The 16,384-nt window shown below is 41.0% G+C and overlaps 1 protein-coding gene and 1 long non-coding RNA gene across 2 annotated transcripts; one reads left to right on the top strand and one right to left on the bottom strand.

The window, feature by feature from the left end:
• Positions 1 to 10,339: 10,339 nt before the first annotated feature.
• Positions 10,340 to 14,514, bottom strand: klf1 (Kruppel-like factor 1 (erythroid)). The gene is made up of 3 exons (XM_039807596.1): positions 14,186 to 14,514; positions 12,036 to 12,894; positions 10,340 to 11,907 (listed from the first exon to the last, which is right to left on the bottom strand). Exons 1-3 carry the CDS (start codon positions 14,258 to 14,260, stop codon positions 11,732 to 11,734), a joined length of 1,110 nt encoding a protein of 369 aa, XP_039663530.1. The 5' UTR covers positions 14,261 to 14,514; the 3' UTR covers positions 10,340 to 11,731.
• LOC120563535 lies at positions 13,158 to 16,016 on the top strand. The gene is made up of 4 exons (XR_005639977.1): positions 13,158 to 13,191; positions 14,154 to 14,304; positions 14,524 to 14,555; positions 15,985 to 16,016. It is a non-coding gene; the product is annotated as an uncharacterized LOC120563535 (long non-coding RNA).
• The last annotated feature ends 368 nt before the right edge of the window (positions 16,017 to 16,384 follow it).

A 16,384-nucleotide genomic window follows, 5' to 3' on the forward strand; every position in this document is an offset into this window, starting at 1 on the left:
TCATGGCTGTGGTTATTTCATCTGTTTCCACTTCAAATCAACTTTTCCCACAATGAAGTGTCATCTTCTTGATAAATGCTCTGAGAATAATTTTTCCAGGAATCACTTCTCAAAGATTGCTGAACAAGACTCTACAGCCAAGTCTCTGTGAGGCTGTACTCAGGCATAGTGGTGCTTTGAGCTAAATGCTAACATGCTCACAATAACAGTTCTTACAAGCTGAAGTTTAGCAGATATAGGGCCCTATCTTGCACTCAGCGCAATTGCCTTTGTACACCGACGCATGTATCATTCCTATTTTGCACCCGACGCACAGCGGACTTTTCCCTCCACAGACGCACGTCAGTAAATTAGGGAATGTATTTGCGCTCCCGGGGGCGGTTCAGCGAAAAGAGGAGGCGTGTTCCGGCGCAAACGTTCCCTGGTGCTATTTTGCAGTTTCAGAAAACAGCTAGTCTAAAGTCAGTGACGCTAGTCTAAATTCAGTGGTGCTAGTCTAAAGTCAGTAGCACGTTATTCAGATGCTATTTTAGGGATGCATGCTTGGTCATAATGTAGCGTGTGCACAACGCACATACACTTCTCTCATCTAAACGGACGCAGCAGTTCCCATTTTTGCAAACCATACATAATTACAAAGAAAAATATTACTGAAAATGCGCTTCAGGTGTTTGGATAGATCAGGAGGCACTTTACAGTACAGTCCTCAAAAAGTCGCAGCATTCCTTGTGGCTTGTTGTGTTTTACACAACATTTCCATGAATCATGGATGTGTTGATGACATAAATGAGGAAATATTAGAGAAATTAATCATCAATTAAATGATGTTGAACTACGGTGGGATTGGATGCCGGCGGAATCTGGTCCGGGAATAATGCGCGATGCGCTCCTGGTGGAGCGGGTGGACGGAGATGGAGTGGGGGGAGGAGGAAGGGGCACAACAGGTGCAGGTGGTGCGTTTGGAGGCCCAGCAATCCTCTCCAGACTTGAGGAGATGCGCCCGAGAGGCCGCAACAACATCGCCACCCGGTCAAGACGGGCATTTATTACTTTGCCGCATCTCGGACAGCTCCCGCTGGCGTGCGCCAGGCAAATCCGCCGTCATAATAGCAATCCGCCATGGAACAAGCACGCCTGCTCTTAAAGGGAATGTGAGATGACGCTCTGATTGGTTATTTTCACGTTACGCCCAAACCACACCTAGCTACTTCAGACCAACCCATTTAAGATTTGCGTCGGGCGCAAGACTTATTCATCCCGCCGGTATATTAGCAACAGCGCCCGAGATCCGCCCACAAAGCTCCTTGCGTTTTGCATTTCATACTTGCGTTTCAGATCGTTAAAATAGGGCCCATAATGTTTACCACGTTAAGGTTTGTGTTTTCTGTTTGGGGTGTCAAAATGCAAATTTTTTTTTATATTTGCACGAAATAGTGTTCATTTTGTCACCTATTTTTAATTTAGTCTTAGCCTTGTGCCAAATGTCCATATTAGTTTTAGTCATATTTAGTCATTCACATATCTTTTTTTGTAAGTCAAGTTTTTGTCGACTAAAAGTCTCGTCATTTTAGTCTACTTTTAGTCAAAAGAAAACTCAATATATCTTAGTCAAGTTTTAGTCAAAACATTTTAGTCTTTTTTTAAATAACAAATTATTTCTGAGATTATTTCTGATAACCATTTCAGTCAAACACCAGAGACAGAGTTTGGAGAGAAGTGTTTTCTGAGAAAAGACAGAAGCTGGCAGCAACAGCACAAACTCATTCGGAATATTTGGAAGGCGTAACAGCTGAATATTCTATCTCATGATGAAAAAGTAGAGACGACTGTAGACGAAAATGAAGAGAGATTTTATCTTAGTTTTATTTTATGCAAAACATTTTACTCTTGTCTTTTTTCGTCGACAATAATGCATGTTAATTTAGTCTTAGTCATCGTTTTTGGACATTGGTGCAGTCTCGTCATTGTCTCGTCTTAGTCATGGAAAAAAAGGTTGTTGACGAACATATTTAGTCTCGTCTCGTCTGACGAAATTAACACTAGCACGAAACCAAAGTAGAGCTGAGGCTGATGGGAATGGCTTTATTGTTGCAGGTATCTGTCATAAACCAAAGTACTGAACAAATTAAAAAGTTGACCTAATGATGGCACTGGATGAAAAGTCAGGGGAAATAATAATGTAAAAATATTGGACGTAGCATCCGTGACATCACCCATTGGTTTTTGGACTGCCGTTTTGAAGCCTCCAGGCTGGCGATACGGGCATCGCCATCTTGGTTTTTCACATCAGGTGTGACGATTTTTGACAAGCGGGTGGCGCTGGCGAGGATGACGCTGCCAAGCAGTGCTTATGGTTGCAATGACGCTGCGCTAAGCTAAACGCTAAAGGGGGAAAGTTGCCGTTTTTCAACCCTTCTGAAGCGAGTCATCACAGACTCTGAATTGACTCACCGTTGAACATAACAACCCTCCGTGACTCTAATCCCATCCCCATGTGTGGTGCTGAAGGTTGATGCTGTAACAGTCATTAATGGCTACATGACTGGACATGCTTCACTGGCAGTGTTCACTCTGTATCATGGATTATGTAACTGTAATATTGTGCAAAACACGAAAACTCAGGCAGAAAGCAATTTACTTCCAGTGCTTTGGATAGATACCCTGCAGAAGGGTGGGCTCACCTCTTTTAAAATGCAATGGTATCAATCAATTAAATAGTTGATTATTGATTACTGTATATATTGTATGCATTGCTCTACACTCACTGAGTGACCAACAATCACAGAGAAACAGCATGCACAGACTGCCTCTTCAACAACATACAGACATTTTCAGTAGAAGCAGGAACTGTACATTAATGAAACCGTTATGGGTATTATTAAGGACCATACTGTAATTTCTGCATGTTTTTTTTTAGCCCAGTAACTATTACTGACAGAGTATACATTTTAAATAGATGTTTTAACTTTAATAGAGTCAGTGTTTTCAATTCATGCTGAAATAAGCTCTTAGAGACTTTAGAATAGTAGTATACTGAAGGCAATGGAAGGCATGCTTTTGAGGATACACACTTATTGGTTACGTGAGAGACACTAAATGTAATGCAACATTTTAATTTACATCATCACATCTAAAATAACTAACTGTAAGAACGCCAGTAGCAGCTTTTTGTTTTTTAAAGCCAGAAAATTGAATGATTGATTGTTCTTTATTGCATTACATGTGAATATTATATGAAACTTTATAAACTGGAGTCTGTAAAATCCTCATTGATTACACCAAGGGGTAGCATATGTTCAGATCAGAACAATGTGTGTGCTACTGTACTTCTGTCTTTGCAAGAACTAATTCAGGTTTGCTTTGTTCTCACTTCAGAGGGAAGTTTGTGGGTCAATGTTTGGTTAGAATTGGGTTGAGGTCAGGCTAAGTATTGCTATGTGATGAAGGGAGACACCACCAAATGTACATGTTAAAGTGAGTTTACTACTCATGGGGAGTACTATTCAGTTTGTGAAAACAGTTGTATGTCTTGAGTCAGGAGGAGCTTTGTCAAGTCTTTGAAAATTGCTCATGTGACATGACTGTTACGAGGCGAGGAATGGCGGACCCAAAAATGCAGAGACGAGGCGGCAGTGCAATGTTTGAGGATTTAATAAAGTACACAGAAAACAACAAAGGGAGACCTGAGGATAGCAGGCAGGCAAAAAAGATGATACAAGTAAAACTGGCAAAATGAGTTCCAAAAAGCTGAGAAAAACAAAAGCAAAGCAACTAAGTGGGCAGAACAAACACACACAATGATCTGACAACAGACCAACATAACACAGAGACTAAGGGCCCTATCTTGCACTCAGCGCAATTGCCTTTGTACAGCGGCGCATGTATCATTCCTATTTTGCACCCGACGCACAGCGGACTTTTCCCTCCACAGACGCACGTCGGTAAATTAGGGAATGTATTTGCGCTCCAGGGGGCGGTTCAGCGAAAAGAGGAGGCGTGTTCCGGCGCAAACGTTACTTTGTGCTATTCTGCAGTTTCAGAAAACAATTCCGCCACTGACCAGGAAAAACCTGGTCTAAAGTCAGTGGCGCTAGTCTAAAGTCAGTAGCGCGTTATTCAGATGCTATTTTAGGGACGAATGCTTGGCCATAACGTAGCGTGTGCACAACGTGCATACACTTCTCTCATCTACAGCAGTTCCCATTTTTTAAAATCATACATAATTACAAAGAAAAATATTACTGAAAATGCGCTTCATGTGCTTGGATAGATCAGGAGGCATTTTACAGTACAATCCTCAAAAAGTCGCAGCGTTCTTTGTGGCTTTTTTTTCCATGAATCATGGATGTGTTGATGACATAAATAAGGAAATATTAGAGGAATTAAGGAAACATGATGTTGAACTACGGTGGGATTGGACACTCCGACGGAATCTGGTCCGGGAGTGGCAATGCGCGATGCGATCCTGGTGGAGCGGGTGGACGGAGATGGAGTGGGGGGAGGAGGAAGGGGCACAACAGGTGCAGGTGGTGCATTTGGAGGCCCACGCTCCATGGCTGCAGCAATCCTCTCCAGACTTGAGGAGACGCGCCCGAGAGGCCGCAGCAACATCGCCACCCGGCCAAGACGGGCATTTATTACTTTGCCGCATCTCAGGCAGCTCCCGCTGGCGTGCGCCAGGCAAATCCGCCGTCATAATAGCAATCCACCATGGAACAAGCGTGCCTGCTCTTAAAAGGAATGAGAGATGACGCTCTGATTGGTTATTTTCACGTTACGCCCAAACCACACCTAGCTACTTCAGACCAACCCATTTAAGATTTGCGTTGGGCGCAAGAGTCATTTATCCCGCTGGTATAATAGCAACAGCGCCCGAGATCCGCCCACAAAGCTCCTTGCGTTTTGCGTTTCACACTTGCGTTTCAGATCGTTAAAATAGGGCCCTAAATACACAAGGTAACGAGGGTGAAACAAGGGACAGGTGACACAAGGGCTCAGGAACAGGTGAAACCCATCAGGGCGGGGCAGACCATCACAAAGGCGGGAAAACACTAGGCATGAAGTAAAACAAGACATGACAAGGGAGAAACAGACCGCGCGGTCATAGACATCGGAAAAGCATGTTTACGAGTGAAAACATCATCATTCACGTGACTTCCTGTGGGAATCAGAGGTGGGGAACTGGGGCTGGATTTTGCTAACCGAGTTTCCCAGTTGGTGACGCGTTGTTGACGTTTGATGTAGGCGACTTTGGTTCACTGAACATATTTCAATGACAATAAACTGTTTTTATTGTGGACAAACGGCAAGAAACATACACAGACATACACATAACTTGTTTCAAATTATTCATAAATAGGCCTATGTATAAAAAAACAACAACTTATCCGTGTCCTTTCCTGTTCGTTGTCCTGCAGATAACACAAACAAACACCTGTCCATGTGCTGTTTCTATTCTCGTATAAGAAAATTTTGTTTATTTTTTTTTACTTTTGTTATTGTGGCCTCCATGTTTTCACACACATGATGCTCTAGGCTACGGCCAACCGTTGGTGGCAGTCATGCAACAAGTTGTTATGCCAAACGGCAATGTAACAGAACAAGAAGAACACGCATCCCGACTATGTGAACGCTGGCATTCGGAAAAACAACGTAATCACATTTATTACAGACAGTCTGTCTTATAAACACATGGAGTTTCAGGCAGTTTTCTAACAAAAGACACTATCAGGATGCATGTTTTTTCTCGACTTCACATAAACTTAAGGATATTTAGCTTCATCAGCTATAATTTTGACCATTCTTATTTTAAACTGTCTCTTGTAAGTCCCCCCAAGTAAAATAGTAAATCTCTGGAGGTTAGCCCCCCCCCCGTCCCTTCCCTCTCCCTACCTCTTTTAACATCCCTTGATCCACTTGGCCCCACAGTCCCTCTCAACAATCTAAGCACTGCAGCGGCTTTCACCACTCTAATCCTCATCCTGCTTTTGGACATCAGGCCAAGATTGCCATTTTGTGAGGTTGTGTAATCGCAGTACATCCCAAACAGTACGGCCAATAATTACACACACCCATACAAAGTTATTATACAGTAAATTAGCTTAGTGAAGACTTTCCCGGGAGTGAGAACAGACCCTTATTCTGCTAGATGAGTTTATATTTAGAAATCCTTTGAGTTGTCAGTTTGGCTCTGTCCATGAATGTGTAGCTCTTGTAAAATACAAATGTAGATGGAATGCAAACTGTGGATAGATATCTCAGTTTGAAGGCTGCTGTCCTGAAGTAGCAGGGTTTAATAATGCAGAGAAAATCCATTTACAGATGCCTACTGATGACTGTAGAGGCAGAGCTCCTGAGATATCAACACTACAATATATTGTACTGTGAATTGATGTGGTTTTTACTGTGACTGTGAGTGCAGAAGTTTGTTTTTTCAACTGAAGTTGCTCTGCTGCGTCAAAGTGTTGTTCTGCTGAGTTGACACAGTGTTACCATGCACTGGATGTTACAGTGTGTCTGTGCCTGCAGGAAGATTGAAACAATACCTCTTTGGATTGAACTACTATAATCTTTAGGTAGCTGAAAGTGTTCATCTTCAAATCCATGATAGCTGTAGTTGTAGTTGAAATATCAACTCTTGATGGCATATGGTTTATATGCAAAAATACAAATAGGTTTTTAAGAGTTGAATGTGTTTTCTCTGCAATGGGCACATATCCTCTCCAAGTCATACATCATTTCTCCACAGAGAAAAACAAGAAAGCGAGAGGGAATTAAATTACTCATCTGTCCCCAGTCAACCTTGCTTCAGCTGCTCAGCATTCAAGTTGTTCTGTTTTCCATGTTGACGAAACATGGTTCTCCCCTCTGGGCTGTGGCTGGCTTTCTCTCATATAAATCAAACAAATTAAGTGGTTTTAATGAGCTTTTTCTATTGATTATTTTCCATTGTGCAGTGGGGATTTACAGAAAATGAAACATACAAATCTACAGAGCAGTCCCCTGCTGAAAGAAACTTGCATGAAAACATTGCATTGTTGGCATTGTACCGATTTTAAGCCTTGGCCTGATCACAAAGATTATAATAATGACATTTTCACCTTTGATCTGTTTAGCAGCTCACACCAAGAAAAACATTTCATATACTTCATATAATATTTCAGGTCTTGTTCATGCTTCAGTGCTTGATTTGCAAACTGTTAACGCTTGAATATTGCCATGACTGCATAATACCCTCTCTAGAAGTATACCATGATGTAAACAGGGAAGGAGGAGCTAGAAAGTGGAAATAGAAAGAGTTTGTTTGTTCTTTTCAGGGCACTACAGGTCAGAGCTTTGCCTCGTGTCCTCGTGTCAACTTTAAATCTCAAATCACTTACCCTTGGATGCGGCACTAAAATAAACTCACTCTGCAGATGGAACCTCATAACCATCTCTAACCTATCAGTGAAAGTGTTGTGGATTTATCTGCTGATGTGTAATATCTTGTTATGCGAGCACAGTCTCAGTTGATAGATTACTAATGGCCAAGGAGTATATCTGCAGCACTATAATTAGGATTACTTCATGTGTATATATTTGGCTGTGAGTAGGACACTAACGAATTTGTGATGTGCATGCACACTGTTGTCTCATCTCCCCGCTCGTCTGCTAACATTATGCCATCTTGGATGAGCAGGTTTAAGAAGCCAATTATAGCCATGAAAGTGTACCAAAGAGGAAACTTGGACTGGAGCTAATTACTGTTCCAAGTAAAGTGAATCACTACACCTCTGAACCAGTGTGTTTGTACCTGTCTTCCTTTGGGCCAAGTAGGACTAAATAAATCCTATTAAACCTGCTATAACCCTTTACAATCTTTTGCTGCAAGACCTGTGAGAGACACTTTGGAAAGCTCCCTCCAGAGTCACAGAAGACATTCTACAACTGATTAGACAGGCTGAGCTCTGTTCATGATGAGTAAACTGAAATGTGAACAATCGGTGGAGTGCCCCTTTAAAGGTCCCATGACATGGTGCTCTTTGGATGCTTTTATTTAGACCTTAGTGGTCCCCTAATACTGTATCTGAAGTCTCTTTTATATAGACCTTAGTGGTCCCCTAATACTGTATCTGAAGTCTCTTTTATATAGACCTTTGTGGTCCCCTAATACTGTATCTGAAGTCTCTTTTATATAGACCTTAGTGGTCCCCTAATACTGTATCTGAAGTCTCTTTTATATAGACCTTAGTGGTCCCCTAATACTGTATCTGAAGTCTCTTTTATATAGACCTTTGTGGTCCCCTAATACTGTATCTGAAGTCTCTTTCCTGAAATTCAGCCTTGGTGCAGAATTACAGCCACTAGAGCCAGTCCCACAATGAGCTTTCCTTAGTATGTGCCATTTCTGTGTCTGTAGCTATTGAGGAGGAGAGAGGGGGGGGCAAGGTGGAGGGTGGGGGTGTGGCCTTGACCAAATGCCACTTTGCTCGTTTGAAAGCCATGATGTCTCTCTCTCATGGGTGGGTCAAATTCTCTGGGCAGGCAAAGCAGAGAAAGGGGAGGTAACCTTGCTCCTTATGACCTCATAAGGAGAAGATTCCAGATCGGCCCATCTGAGCTTTCATTTTCTCAAAGGCAGAGCAGGATACCCAGGGCTCGGTTTACACCTATCACCATTTCTAGCCACTGGGGGAACATAGGCAGGCTGGGGGAACGCATATTAATGTTAAAAAACCTCATAAAGTGAAATTTTAATGCCATGGGACCTTTAAAGCCAACATACAATATTCAAACTACAAACAAATTGCCCTCTCTCGTTTACCTCGTAGTTATGCTAATTATATCAATAAATCACCAGCAAGATAAACTGCAACAGGATGTTGTTCATCTTTGGGATTAAAATGGATGTGTGATCTCTGAAGTATATCTCATATACAAAAAGTAACTCTGAGCCTAGTCTCGCATTACCAGACCTATCTCCACAGTACTAGGATAGAAGAAAAAAACACTGGGTTGTTTGCATTTCTTTAAACCAATAACAATCGTCTTGGGCGGCGCTAAGCTCCCGACGCAGCGACGGTGGCTCTGCAAAACAATCTCGGTAAGGAACTTGTTTTGGCGAAACATTTGCACCCCGCAAAAGAAAAAGCCACATACAATATAAGATGAAGTTTTGACTGTTTGAACTGTTGACACAATACAGTAACGTGAGCTATTGAAATGAGCTGGATACATGGTTAAACCTAATTTGCTCTTACCAGTGTATCGCCGTGTGAACTTCGCAATCCTCTCATATCGTTCCCAAAACAACCCAGTTAGATAGTAAATGCCGTAAAAATATTCTTTGAATATCTTTACAGTAATTCCCTGAAAGAACCGTGCAGGCCTGCCTTGTTGCACCATCCAAATTTTCTTCAAAACTTGCCATTTTCAGCATCTAGCTTGCTAGCTCGAAGTTTGTCGTTGTTTCCCCGAAGCGAACAGAGTTTGAAAACGGCATCACACAGAGAGACATTCTACAACTGATTAGAGGGACATCCTGCGCCGGATGTCAGCCAATTATCCTGGTGGTGTAGGTATTATATACTTATTATATACTGTGATGTTATTGTATTTTATTGGTGCTTTACCAAAACACCCGGCACATTGTTACGTTTCGCTTGAGATGTTTCTTGCAACTAAACTGACTTTTGTTAATGGAGCTTTACACCTTGGATAACGCAAAACAAAACTCAAACAAAATCTCCTCTCGTTTTTGTAGTACTTTTCAAGTACTTGCAAATTCATTTCTGTGTGTGTGTGTGTGTGTGTGTGTGTTTGTGTGTGTGCGCGTATAAGTACTTGTTACAAATGTTGGTAAATGAGGATGTAATTGTGTTTACTTTCCTGTGTTTGTCTTTCCTGAGGCGTAATATATACAGTAAGTCTGTGCAAGTGTATAAGAGAGAGAGAGAAAGAGAGAGAGAGAGAGAGAGAGAGTTCCATAATGTCATGACGGCCCTACATCATCTGACATAATCAGGATGAATCAGTGAGTGCCGAGTTACATAAGAAGATTCTTATCCTACCCTCACACTCACCCAGATTAGAAACAATGCAGACATGGCTGCCAGCAGCCTGCTGACCATAAGGGCTGATATACTAACACAAGGCCGCCACCCAAAGAGCAAAGGCTGACATTACATGTGAGAATGACTCCTGAAAAGCTCTAAGAAATATGTACTGTATTAATTGGATTCATATGCGTTATGCAGGACAAATCCATCTGTGAGTAAAGCACTTTAAATGTTGAGTTATTGAAATCATGGTTACTGTAAGGGTCAGCTGCCTGAATAAATCATGTCATACTCTGAGACAGTTTTACAGCATTACAGGTCTTTATTAGAATGATGACAATAAAAACAAGACTTTAAAGCACTCTTTTGAGAATAAAAAAACACTGTACAATAATATAGTATCTTCTGTTGATGTAAAATATTATGTTAATAAATATGTTGCTTGCATGTTTAAATGATAAACAACTGAGAAAGATGCTGGATTATTTACAGTTTTAAATTCTGCTTGATGCAAGAGACAAAAGCATATATGTTTTTCTTAAATTAAAAACCCCAAAAAGACAAACAGAGTTAGGTGACAAAAATGCATAAACCTGCATTTACTGAATACTCACCACATATACTTTATGGTTTATTTATTTGTATTACAATATTCAATTACAAAAACTAAAGTTCTAATGGGAATTCAGACATGCCATGAGCTCCGACAGGACATACTGCTGTGTATTGTATTATAACCCGTATTACACACACTTTTTGGTAGGTCTTTATTTTTAGTGTTAATATTTGCTGGCTACATGCCCACCGTGCATAGTCTTTGTCCAAGTGGCCCTTTTTGCTGAAAGCATTCGAACTTTACATGAGTGTGTTCTTGTACGGGTCCTGTGTGTGTTTGTTAAAAAGTTTAGTCTAAAGCCTTTTGTGATGATGGTGATGTCACTTGAAGAATACAAGTTTGAAAATGAAAGAAATCTGGGTGTGTGGAGTTAGAAAGAAGTGAGCCTACCAGAACTCTGTAGCCCGCTCCTTATCTCTGCTTCAGGCTAGCAGCTACATTAGCTGCTACTAGCATGCCACACCCGAATCTTCAACAGAACTGTTAATGGCCTAATTGCGTTGTGTGCAACGATATCTCTGGTTCTGCCACACCCATTTTTATATTGTTTTTTTTAGTCCAACAATGTTAATATAGGAGTGCATTGCTATATCAGTGGAGTACTCTTAAAAGTTATTGGTTAAGCAGTCATTACCTGATGGTGACTCTTTAAGCCGTGCATATAAATCATTTATAAAAAAATAAATAAATAAAGATGAAAGTATTTCATATATCGAAGGCTTCTGAATTAAATTTGTCTCATTTGTCTTCTGAAGTAAACCAAAAACGGACAACTCCCCCGAGGCAGCATGCACACAATGTTTTGTGATGTCATTCTACCACTTGTTGAGTTCTCATGTCTAGTCTACATGTGAGATTGTATTCTTAACCAGCCAGATAACCAAGTGCAGATTTCAAGGTAATTTTGGTTAAGATGTTCAGTTAATATCTGAGGTCCCTATGAGTCCCAAATGTTCAGTGTACTGATTTGGGTCATAAATTCAAACTATAAAGAATATCCAAATCTTCTACCTTTCAATATCTTTGTTTAAATGGCAGTGATTTGTGTGTGTGTGTGTGTGTGTGTGTATGTATCAGGTCAGGTGTGTCTCTTCATGTGCAGAGCCAGGTGGTCGGAGCGGGAGAAGGCCCTCTGACACAGCAGACACTCGTAGGGTTTTTGGCCCGTGTGCTTGCGGTAGTGACGCGTCAGCTCATCTGAGCGGGCAAATTTCCAGCTGCAGCCCTCCCATGAGCATTGGTAAGGCTTTTCCCCTGAGAGTTAACAATAAAACAGATGGTAATCAAATAGAAAACAAAACAAATAGACAAGATCATATCTTGAGACTAATTGTGACAGACTTTTTGTTGTTGTTTCACTTGTAGAGCCAATGGGGTTGTACCTGTGTGGGTGCGGAGGTGAGCCTTGAGGTGTGAGCTCTTGGTGTAGGTCTTGCTGCAGCCAGGGTATTCACAGCTGTGGATGGCGGGCCTCTTTTTCCCTGGAGCCTTTCGACCACGCTTCCCCTCCACCCCACCAGGGGGCAGCTGAGGCCCAACCAACAGGGGCTGCTGGTGAAGGGGCAGATGACTGGTGGCCTGGCTGTGAGTGTAGTCACAGAAAAGGGTGGCGTTGTGGTGAAAGTGTGGCATGTAGCTGTAGTGTCGAGCGTCAGGGGTCACGACTTGAGGTGGTATGAACCTGCTGTCGGGGTAGGTCACCATGGAGGGGTGTTGCTGGGAATAGTAAGAATTAAAGTCCCATGATGAGACTTTAGTGAGGTTTCCCCTGCTGTGCCTCTCCACACTGCCTCCCTGAGTGAACCCAAAGTGATCTGCTTTAGGTAGACTGGAGAAGGAAACCTGACCTGTTTGGTCATCAATATAACCATGGTGGTACAGCTCCGGCTGGACCGATGTTGTGGTTTCAGCAGGGGACAGGAGCTCTGTCATGAGGCAGCCAGTGTTTATCTGCAGATGCTCCTGTCCTGGTTGGTCCTTAAACAGGGCCACCTCTTGGTACGCTGTGTTTGGGTCCAACTGTGGCAGCTGGTGGTCATTGTTGTCCTGAGAGGGGTTAAGGTCAGGCGATGGGCTGCTCCAATCAGACAGCAGGAACTCAATGTCCCAGGATGCTTGGCTGTCGTCATCCAGGAGCTCCTCTGTCGTTTTTTTAGAGACCTGCAGCTGCTCAGAGCTGCTTGGTGACAGTTCGTTGCTGAGAGAGTCCAAAGGGAGAGAGTCACCCTCAGACTTCCACACCTAGACGGTGTTGGAGAGAAGGGATGATCACCAAGGAAAACATATTGAAAATAAGACATTCCTGCACATTGCTTTTGCATTTAAAGGACAGGTTCACAATTTTTGCAAGTCTGTATTAAAGCTATAGTGCGTAGATTCTGTCTCCGCCATGAGGAATTCTAAGTAACAAAACTGTCGGCGTGTCCACATGATACAAGCCTTACGTGATCGCACGCACCCCCCCACTCCTCCTCCACACAGTTAGTAGTATGCAAGGAGGACACGGAGGATTAAAACAACATAATGGACTCTTCAGAGGTAATTATCTTTACTCGATATACTGTGAGTCAAAGTCGCCGGACAACACAATCTTCTGAACATAGCCATACTGAGAAATCCAGAGAGAGTTGTGTGGAGCTGATAGTCTTAATTAGCTTTGTAGCAACTCATTTGGCAACGGCTTGAATGTAACGGGCGTTCAACAATATAAAAAAGTTATACACTAAAGCTTTAAACAATACCCACATATGTGCATATGTACATTCAAAGCATTAATGGTTGCTGTAGTTGTTACTGTCCATACTGGCTGCTGAATGATCAGCTGAGGGGTCAGCAGTTTGTGTTAATCACTCGATCATCAAGTGTTTATCTTCCAAATGTTTGTTTTTTTGTACAAAATTCCCACTTTGTGTTCCTCCACTGTGGCTCTGCAGGGAAACACTGTCAGTGAAAACACAAAGTGGGAATTCTTTACTACAAAGACTAACTTCACAAGATGCCAACTTGATTTGTCTGACTCAGACTGCTGAAACCTCACATTAGATCCAGTTGAATTTAAGAAGTCATTTTTATACATAAGGAGGATTATGGATTCTGTCCCCCGTCAATTACATTGTTGTAACCACTTTAGGAAGGGAAATCTTTGCAGCCAGGACGGACAGCACAGTCACTGATAACTTTTTTATTGTACATATGGGCATGTCAGATCCTTTAAGACATCAATTGAACCAGGTCATAAAACTAACATTTTACTCCCTGCAGACCTTCGCTGATTTTGAGTTACATTTCTACATTACATTAGCAGATGCTTTTGTCTAAAGAACTTACAAACAAATCAAAAGTGTAGCATTAAAGTGCAAGACTGACACATTTGTGAAGTTTACGTAAAATAATGAATAATTTATCTGTGGAATGTACAAATAATCAGCTCAATGATATAGACCATACAATAGGTAGCCCTGGACACTATTCAAATCAAGTTTTTTTCTGTCACTGTGTAGGAAACATCTGAAGTCCTGAACCCGATACTTACCTTCATATTGTCACTGGATTGAGCGAGGTTGGAGAAGGAGCTGAAGGAAGGGAGCGCAGCCTTTGTAACAGCCATCAAGCACTTTGCTACAACGGCAGTTGTCAGTGGTAGCAACAAAAGTAAAGTTTCTCTTTTATTTAGTATTTTTTTTTTGCTTTTTATTCTTTACATGACCAGCTAACCGCCGCTTACCAGGCCACTCATCCCAGTTACAGTCCACTCAGTGCTAAAAGGCCGCAGAAACAGGTTCTTAAAGCTGCCTGCTGTTCTCTCCCTCCTCTCTCTTGTCTATCTCTGTCAGCTGCAAGTCTAACTTCAAATCTCTCTTTTTCGTGTAGGTTTTGACCGTTGGAGGAGGTGGAGCGTAAGCGTGAGTTACTTTGCTGGCCCCCTTTTTTAGAATACCTTAAGATTGTTCATTTACTAATCACTAAGAAACGCTGCTATCTCACCTCAACTCACTGTCTTCCTGTTCTGTGGGATTCAGAGCAAAAAGCACCAAGCTGTCATTTCACCAAGAAATGAATCATTCTTATATCCAGACCAGTACCTAAATATAAATTCTGAGATCAAAGCCCATATCATCTTTTCAATGTTTCTCCAGTATCTTAAGATGGGCAACAACATCTTTAAAGGGAAATACGCTGTTAACCTTTGCTGAAACTTGTGGATTGGCTATAAGCTGCTTTTTAAGTTAAGTTTTACAAGGTAAAGTGTGATATACAGTAGGTGAAAGCTATATTTTTTAAATTTTTTTTATAAATGGTTATGCAACAGTTATTTAAGAAAGTAATTTAAACAAATTTGTACAAATTATCATGCCTATAGCTATAATGTCGTAATAGAAAATCACATAACAATGAGGATTCGAACAATAATAGTTTTATTTCAAATAAATTGCAAATGGCCTCGCTCTGACAGCTACTGTATATCTACAGTCTAGAAATAAACACAAAACAATCATCCCATCTACAGTAGGTTATAGGTCATTGGAAGATATGAAATTAAAAGTAACTTTAGGCACCTTTCATACACGGAGGCAATTCAAAGTGCTTTATATAAGGAAAGAAATAATGAACAAAAAGAAGAAGAGAAATTAATTAAAACAACATTTAAAACACATTAGACAATAGAATAAAGTGAGATAAATAAAATAGGACAAAATAAAAAAAACATTCATAAAAACTAATCACAGAATACAGGTATTGTACAGTTACAGTTTCCCTAAATTCAAATTAAAGTAAACCAAGCAACCCAATGAGAGCTCTTCTGAGACAAAACAGGAAGGAAGTGTTTAACTCAATTGTATACATAAAACAAACCGAAAAGGATGAAATTTGACTTGTTATTCCTTGATGATTAAATAATAAATAAATAGCAATAATCAATCAAATCTTTCTAAAGATGAAAAAATAAGAAAATATATCAGGATACTACAATAAGAAATTACAATATATAATATAATCTTTAAAATGCCACTACAAAATGTACTAGAAGTTTAATTTTTTTTAAATGCAGCAAACTGACCCCCTAACACTGCGGAGTAGAGCAGTGCAGGGCTCTCTATGTTAGTTTTCATTCACAAGTAAACTTGGCTACCAGATGTCTGGCCACTATCTGATAAAGCATGCTTTGGCACAGAGTGCGGAGTGTGGTGGTGCATGTACAGTGAAGTGTGTGCACATGTCATGTTAATATTGTGTGTGAACTGTTTATAGTAACATGTTTGAATCAATATATGTTCCATCACAAAGAGATATCATTAGAATTGTCTATGTTTATTTATTTTTTTATTACAGAGCTACTTACAGACATTCAATGTGAATACACGATGCAAACAAATATTATTGAATAATAATATACGGATGAGCAGGTTGGTATTAGCTCATAAACACACCAACAAGCAATACAGCTCATGATTCAGTTTATAAGTATGCAATTAAAACCTCATCTTCTTTGTTGGAGCCAATACTGTAATAGCTTTAAGACACTCCAAACACACACATATATACGGGTCGTCCTCTGTCTTCCCAGGGAGCACATGCTGCTCTGACTTCTGAGAAGACCTGTTTGTGAACGGCGATTATATTCTGGCTGCTGTTTATCTGTTGACATGGGCAGAGGCAGGCTGCTGTCTTCTCACAGATAATAAACTCCTGACTGCTGTGGATCCCTGATGACCAGCCCACCACTGATAAA

This window comes from Perca fluviatilis, chromosome 1 (assembly GCF_010015445.1).
Source record: "Perca fluviatilis chromosome 1, GENO_Pfluv_1.0, whole genome shotgun sequence".
NCBI lineage: Eukaryota > Metazoa > Chordata > Actinopteri > Perciformes > Percidae > Perca > Perca fluviatilis.

Bases quoted from the DNA above. Each gene is read 5' to 3' on its own strand.
- klf1 (XM_039807596.1), bottom strand. From the start codon at position 14,260: ATGGCTGTTACAAAGGCTGCGCTCCCTTCCTTCAGCTCCTTCTCCAAC. The intron at 12,895-14,185 runs GTAAGTATCGGG...AACACCGTCTAG, and splicing joins AATCCAGTGACAATATGAAG to GTGTGGAAGTCTGAGGGTGA. The intron at 11,908-12,035 runs GTACAACCCCAT...GTTAACTCTCAG, and splicing joins TCACCTCCGCACCCACACAG to GGGAAAAGCCTTACCAATGC.